The sequence below is a fragment of the Apaloderma vittatum genome, unplaced genomic scaffold (assembly GCF_000703405.1).
Source record: "Apaloderma vittatum isolate BGI_N311 unplaced genomic scaffold, ASM70340v1 scaffold8489, whole genome shotgun sequence".
NCBI lineage: Eukaryota > Metazoa > Chordata > Aves > Trogoniformes > Trogonidae > Apaloderma > Apaloderma vittatum.
The window spans coordinates 36,478-44,242 of NW_009733497.1; the positions used below are offsets into that span (position 1 = coordinate 36,478).

The 7,765-nt window shown below is 40.3% G+C and overlaps 1 protein-coding gene across 1 annotated transcript in view; it reads right to left on the bottom strand.

Moving 5' to 3' along the window:
* LOC104278826 (CD2-associated protein-like) overlaps positions 1-7,226 on the bottom strand; it is a gene marked incomplete at its 5' end in the record, with an annotated part of 14,645 nt that extends 7,419 nt beyond the window's left edge. The window contains 2 exons of the mRNA XM_009875921.1: positions 4,335-4,477; positions 7,067-7,226. Coding sequence (XP_009874223.1) covers positions 4,335-4,477; positions 7,067-7,226 — 303 coding nt within the window. The remainder of the gene's footprint in view (positions 1-4,334; positions 4,478-7,066) is intronic.
* Positions 7,227-7,765: the final 539 nt, after the last annotated feature.

The window sequence follows — 7,765 nt, forward strand, 5'->3', positions numbered from 1 at the left end:
GTCATACGACTGGTGTTCTAAGACCTTTATCAGCCTGGTGACCCGCCTCTGTACCTTCTCCTGCACCTCGATGTCCCTCTTGTAGTGAGGGGCCCAGAACTGGGCACAGGACCGAGGTGGGGTCTCACCAAAGGAGAGTACGGGGGAGTGACCACCTCCCTGCTCCTGCTGGCCACACTATTCTTGACCCAGGCCAGGATGCCGTTGGCCTTCTTGTCCCCCTGGGCACCCTGCTGGCTCCTGTTCAGCCACTGTCCATCAACAACCCCAGGTCCCTCTGCCTGGCAGCTCTCCAGCCACTCCTCCCCAGGCCCGTAGCGCTGCAGGGGGTTGTTGTGGCCAAAGTGCAGGATCTGGCATTCGATCTTACTGAATTTCATGTGACTGTCCTTGGCCCAGTGATCCAGCCTGTCCAGATCCCTTTGCAGACCCTCCCTACCCTCAAGCAGATCAACACTTCCACCCAGCTTGGTGTCATCTGCAGACTTACTCCATCCTCCCGGCCAAATCACTGCTGAAAACAGGACTGGCCCCAGTACTGAGCCCTGGGGGACACCACTCGTGACCAGTTCAAAGTTTACACCCACTTCAATCAATTAAATGATTTATCAATTAACTTTCTTGCAGACTGCCTGCGAGTAGCTGTTAAAGGAAATCCCACCATAGTGCCAAATGAGTGATATCACACATCTACGCATAATTTGAATCAAAAAAACCCATTTATTTTAAGGCTGAGCAAGAGCACCTTTATTTCTAGAAGGATGAGCTAAAGCTTAAACAGTTACTTAGGACAGACTATTAGAAATGTGGTTTCTGCAAGCTTACCATAGATCACAACAGAACCGTTAGGAACTTTAACAGATACAATTAGGTGAGAGGTTTCATTAAGATTTGTGAATGCTTCAAGTGCATTCACAGCAGTTTGTCTTAAAAAAAGCGCCTTCATGAAAAGAAGCAAAGCTGAAGGAGGGTCTAAAGAAATTATAGTTCCATCATCTCATGTGGTTGCTGTTTAAAAAACCACAACAGACACAAAACTGATCCAATATTTAAGAAGACAAGACCTCACATTAAGCTGCAGAGTGAGAGCAGATGGCAGCCCGTTGTCCTATTATTCATTTTGCTGAAATTGCACTTGAAGAATTTAGGGGACAGATATAAGTGTTGGAGTATTTAAATTTGCAATGGAGCAATAGTAAGGTATTTGCTACAGTTAAGCACATGCCTTAATACGCAACTTTGAAAAACACTATTTTCCAAGACTTGCGATAGTAAACAGCCAACACTAGTGGATTCAGTACCTAAAGGCTTCATAATTGTTTGATTTTTGTGTACAGGAACATAAAGCCATTCAACCTACACACATCAGAAGTGCTACAAGTATTGAACACATTTTGCTATAGACACTAGGTTTGGCTTCTCAGCAGCTGAATTCTAAAGGTTTCCTTACTTTATGTTTTTTAATCCCCAAACGTTCCTAACTGAAAAGTATACTTAGAGGTAACTTCTTTAACAGCTAAGGAAAATGAGCATTCAAACAAATAAAAAAAGCATTTTAAACTGAAACCCCAAAATTTTATTATCAATAACTGCAACTGAAAATTACACTCATGATGTTACGAAGATGCTACGTGCATGGCATAAAGCATTTGGATTTCCTTATAGATTGTTATCTTACCAAAATGGAGAAGGGTAGGGTAATTTCCTGACACGTAAGAAGGGAAACATGGCAAACAGGATAGGAAACAAAATCTGGAAAGAAAAGTCAAGGAGAGGAATGTCTAGAAAAAGATTCTGAACAAAAAAAATTATTTTACAAAGCAGGAAAAAGAAACATTTGTAGAAGAAACAGAATCGCTTTACGTGTTCAGCATGCTAGTATTACAGCTTTAGTCTTTTACAATATTTTAATTGAACAGTGAAACATTTATGCAATTTTTCAAATAAAGCTTTAAGAGAAGGTATTTCAACATGATCAATGTTTTTGAGCATTTGTCCTTATCTGATGGCTGGGGGCCTAATTTTGGTATCTAGCTTACAGAGTATTTCCAGCTTCTCCCTATGCTAAATTGAAAGTGGCTCAATCTACATCACACTTCGTGGTCAAACTAAATGTAAAAAAAATAGGACCCATGCTTAAAGAAATTGGTTTTCTGAAAAATTCAATCCCTTCAGGACCTCAATCTAAAGGGAGAGAAAAAATATTAATACTCTGGTAATGCAGTTGCCAACCTAAGCCATATAATTTCCCCCACATTTTAGTATCTATTCTAGTTCTTGTAAGATTAAATAGTCTTAAACTTTAGATAAGGACTCAACATCTTTGGAGTTTTACACAGCCTTAGCTGCTGCACAGAGCATTACATCTTTAGTAACACAGTGCATAAAATTCATTACATTTTACTGGCAGGAGTCTGGACTAGTCTCTTTTCAGTAGTAAAACTACACGTGACTCATGCAGATCATTTTAAACAAAGGCATAACAGAGGATTTTTGAAGTTTTCCTTAAGTAGCAGCTCCTTGACTGCTTGAGCAGCCTTTGCTTTGCATCAAACAGAGACCACTGAACAGACCTCACCCACTCGCTTGCTGTGCAGCCCTCTGCCCTGCGCCATCTAGGTATTAAAATCTTGAATTTCTCCACAAGCCCGTAAAATCTCATGTTAATAAAACAGAATTCATAGATTATTTTTTTCTAAATCTGTATAAAATTAGGTTTTACACATATGAATATCTAATAACCTAGCTATGATGTTGCCACTCCCATTATTAAAGATGACAAACTGTACTTGGAGAAAAAAGAAGATATGCCTTTTGTTTTCATGGGGAGTTTTTTTCCTGTGGGTAAAGGATACTACACCGTGTAGTAACACACCTAGCACAATCCTAGAGGCAAACACTGAAGGACTAGGATAAGGCTTACATGGTTAAGGCTAGGTTGTCCATTTTTCTTTCATCTCTCAGCTTACTTTGGCCTGAAAGTGCTTCTTCCACACCCTCACTCAAACTCACCTTTAAAGAGGCAATAGTTAAACTGCCAATTCAAAATATGGTGTTTCACAACATATGCACAGATGTTACTTGGGAACAAAAAAAGAGCCTACAAATACTTTAGGGCAAGGCTGTTAATATTTCTAATATTTCCAGGATACTTTAATACCTAGAGTAGTCCATTTTTTTGTGGCTCAAAAAAAAAAAAAGTAACTTCTGTACTAAAAATATTCACTAACTAATCTTTCCTTATACAAAATGTTTAAGCTTAGAAGCATATTTTAACATGTTAACTGAAAAATCAGGAGTACTCTTGTCTACTCCTAAACCACTTCATTTTTTTAATGCATTTTTTTTCCCCCACATGTATTTATTACACTTTAGGGCCAACTATTCTACAACCTGAATATTGCAATTGGCCTAAAAAAAATAAAAACTAGGCTATAAAATTTCAAAATGTATTATTACTACAGCCTCTTTCAAGAGGAAAGGTTGCATTTGAGACCTGCAAGCCAAACACTGTAGGTATAATTTACTAAAGCTTCCTCTGCAGTAGTTAATCATATAAAAACAACTGAGAGTTTTAAAAAATAACTATGCCCACAGCAAAAAAATCTCTGCCTAGCAGACCCACAAGAGGACTGAACCAGTTTTGCTGTCAGTAAAGCACAAAAGGTAACTATATAACAGATCAGAAAGCCTGATCATCAATGTGGGTCCTTTAATTAGCATCAAGGTTGTTACTGGACAAGTTTGGATTTCAAGACATGCCAGGTTTGGCTCAAGGTGCATCAAACAAAGCCATAAGCATGAAATTCAAATGTCCAGTGCTCCATGACGGCCTAAATTTAAGGTATGATAAAGTCATAACCTAGAACAGCTAGGAACTTAATCACAGAATGCTGAAGGAAATGGCCTTGCTAAAAATATGCAAGTTAGCTAGAAAAGCAGAAGTCATCCGAAATGCAAGAGCAGAACAAACAGAACCAGCCAGTAAGGAAAACAATTTCATAAATATGCAAGATAAAAGTGGCAGCAAAAAAAACATGCTTTCGAATTAAAAGATCAAACCATTACCTAAGCCTCTCCCTTCCTGTCATCTATTACAAAACAAAGCTTAGCAGCTACATCCAAAGAGCCTCCTGACACCCGTTCATCACTTGCTCACTTACCTTCAGCTCCCTACAGCAGCTCTAAAAATAATAAAAATGTACGTTCTGCTGAACAGGCAAAACTGCATTCTGTGTCATTTTGAGTAAATTATTTAAAATGCTCCTTCTAACCTTGTTAAAGGCTGCAATTCTAACAGAGAGACCCAAAAGAACGCTTTATTCTTCTCTTACCTGATTCTTTAGAGCTCTTTACCACAAGTGAGTCTACCTCTACTGATTTTGGTCTGAGTAGTACTGGTTCAGAGTCTAACTTTGGTTTTCCTACTGGCTCAACTTCAGATTTCGGTCGAAGAGAAACAACTTCTCCATTAGATCTGCAGTTTAAAAAACAAAACAAAACAAAACAAAACATACCCAGTCAAGAGATCTAATAGTTTACAAGTTAAACATACCAACAATTTGAAATAAACTGAAAAATTCCAGTAGATTTTAGAATTTCCTAAAGCCTTGTTTAAATTCAAGTCTTTCAGAGAGCAATTTTAGTCCTCTAAAAGCCAATTCTTCTGTTCTAACTCTTTCAGTTGTCAACTATGCGCAATCCCCTTGTAAGAATAACCCAAAAACTTTTACTACAGGACACATTTTGGCACTTAAGTCCAAAATACTACACTTCAGTGCAACAGAAGAGAGCTGAATAGCACCTTCAGTAAGATCTCTTGAAATATTTAGAAACGTACTCAAAATCCTTGGCATCAAAATCTTCTTGCAAAGAAAAAAAACCTGCCAAGAACAAGTTATATCTGAGTGTAGAATAAATTATCTTATATATATGGCTTTTATTCTACCACGCATTCTTTGCATGTCTGGCCACACCGTCTAAGGCTTAAGGAAAAAAAAAACAAACCCAAACACCAAAACAAACAAACATTTTCCTTTACAATTCTTGCCATCATTGATATTACAGCTTAAAAATAGAATCAGAATCCTTTACACTGAAAAATCGAGTCCAACTGTCCCGGAGCACCACATTGACATGTCTTCTAGGGATGGTGAGTCCACCACTTCTCTGGGCAGCCTGTTCCAGTGCTGGAAAACCATTTCAGGAAACTTATCTTCCCCAATATCCAATCTAAACCTCCCCGGTGCAGCTCGAGCCCATTTCCTCTTGTTCTGTTGCTTGTTACGAGAAGAGACCGATCTCCACCTCACTACGGCCTCCTCTCAGGCAGCTGTAGAGAGTCTCCCCTCAGCCTCCTCTTCTCCAAACGAAACAATCCCAGCTCCCTCAGCCGCTCCCCGTAAGAGTTGTGCTCCAGAGCCCTCACCAGTTTCACTGCCCTTCTCTGGACCCAGCCCAGCACTTCAGTGTCTTTTTTTATACTGCAGTGCCCAAACCTGCACGCAGTACTCGAGCTGCGGCCTCACCAGTGCCGAGCACAGGGGCGTGATCACTTCCCTACTCCTGCTGGTCACACCATTCCTGACACACACCAGGATGCCCTTGGCCTTCTCGGCCACCTGGGCACACCGCTGGCTCAGGTTCAGGTGGTTCCCTACCAATACCCTCAGGTCCTTTTCCACCAGGCAGCTTTCCAGCCGCTCCTCCCCAAGTCTGTACGTTGCCTGGGGTTGTTGTGACCCAAGTGCAGAACTCGGCACTTGAGTCTTGTTGAACCTGACCCCACTGGACTCAGCCCATCAGTCCAGCCTGTCCAGATCCTTCTCTAGAGCCTTCCCATCCATAAGCAGATCTAGGCTCCTGACCAGCTTCATCATGCCCACAGACTTACTGAGGGTGCACTGGATCCCATCATCCAGACCATTGATAAAGATGTTGAACAGAACTGGCCCCAGTACGGAGCCCTGGGGGACATCACTTGTGACCAGCCACCAGTTGGACTTAACTCTGGGGCCCAGCCATCTAGCCAGTTTTATTCCCAGCAAAGGGGAAGCCCAGCCAAGCCATGAGCAGCCAGTTTCTCCAGGAGAATGCTGTGGGAAATGGTGTCCAAGGCTTTATTACAGTCCAGGTAGGCAACGTCCACAGCCTTTCCCTCATCCACTGAGCAGGTATTTAAGGGACAACCTTTTTGATGAGGCAGCTGTTTGCTCCATTATTTGTACAAGACCAAGTGCATCATAACCTTACTTTCTCATGGTTCTTTCAAGTCAACTAAACATCCCAAAGGGGCAGTTACCCATCAGCAGTTTATTTACAGTCTTGGGTAAGGATCTAGCAAATACTTTGATGGAGACAGGAAGGGAAATTATGCGTGGGCGATGCTAAGTTAGCCTTAGTGAAATACCATAAATAATTTTTCCAAACTCCTGAGAAAAAATTTTAACTGGATCTAAAAGAAATAGTGAGTGGTTACTTTCTATTACTCTCCTGTTTGTCCAGAAACTCAACTAAGAATACTCAAGACAGAGTACACAGACTGGATGCAGTTCTGTAACAAGTACTTTCTTCCCCATAAAAGCACGTGAGCAACACTGAGTATCTTAAGTACAGGGAGTAACTGTCCTCAACTCTTCCTATCTCTCTTATTCTATATAAAGTGTTGAAACATTGAACACTGATGAAGCTCAAATGTTCATTTTTTCTTCCAACACTGTAATAATTCCCAAGTACCATGTCCACAGATTCTTTTACACCATACTGCTACTGTAGCTACAACATTAGGGGAAGGCTTAAAGCAACGTAGTCCACAGATCTGTAACTTCATCTGCCTCGTAGTTGGTTACGCTGTAGTATTTATTCTGAGATGGATTCAACGTCTTGAAGAATTAGGAAGTTGTAAGTTCACACCGATAGAGTCAGAGAACCAAGACACTGGTAGATGTAGGGTAAACTTATCTTTGCATCCTTTTCACCCTTCAAGCACACATTTCTCCCCACCACATCCATGAAGGAAGATGGAACAACAAACCAAATGAAAATATATGATTTAAGTTATACTGACTTGGATACAGATGATGGCAAAACAGGTTTATCTGGACGTTTTGGGTGCAGGAGTCCTGCTCTCAGTAAGCTGTTCGTCTTGCTTGGAGGAATAGGCTTCTTGGGTGGTACTTGAGGAGCTTGTGGCTTCAAAGGTTTCTGATCCAAAGCTCCTTTTTCATCTGACAAAATAAGTCACCATAACATTTTAAAAACTCCCGTTGTCTAGAATTCTTCCAATGCTAATCAAAGCTGTCAGGAATACTTTCTTTGAAGATCAGATAAAAGCCAAAAGTAGATATGCAAGTGATACCTTATCAAAACACACAAACTACTTACCCGAACTTAAAAACCATCATGCTGAAGTAAGCAAAATGTCTTTCTACTAACATGAAACAGTAGTAAGAAATTATGGATTCACATTATTGTACTGCAAATGACAGCTAAGAATGAGGAATCTCTCTGTACTGCTACTGCTTTCTCTTTTCTATGAATTTTCCTTATCTCCTCTTACAAAGGTAGGGTTTGGTTTTTTACTTTGTTGTAACCAGACTTCTTCCATACACACAAGCAGCATAATTTATCCATGGAAAAAAGGGGAGAGAAAAGAACATTTATCTTAATAACTGCATTTTTTTTATATAAAGTCTACCGCCCTACAAATTTAAAATGCAAATGAAGTATGGACAAATCAAACAAACAGAAGTTAAATTTATTGTTC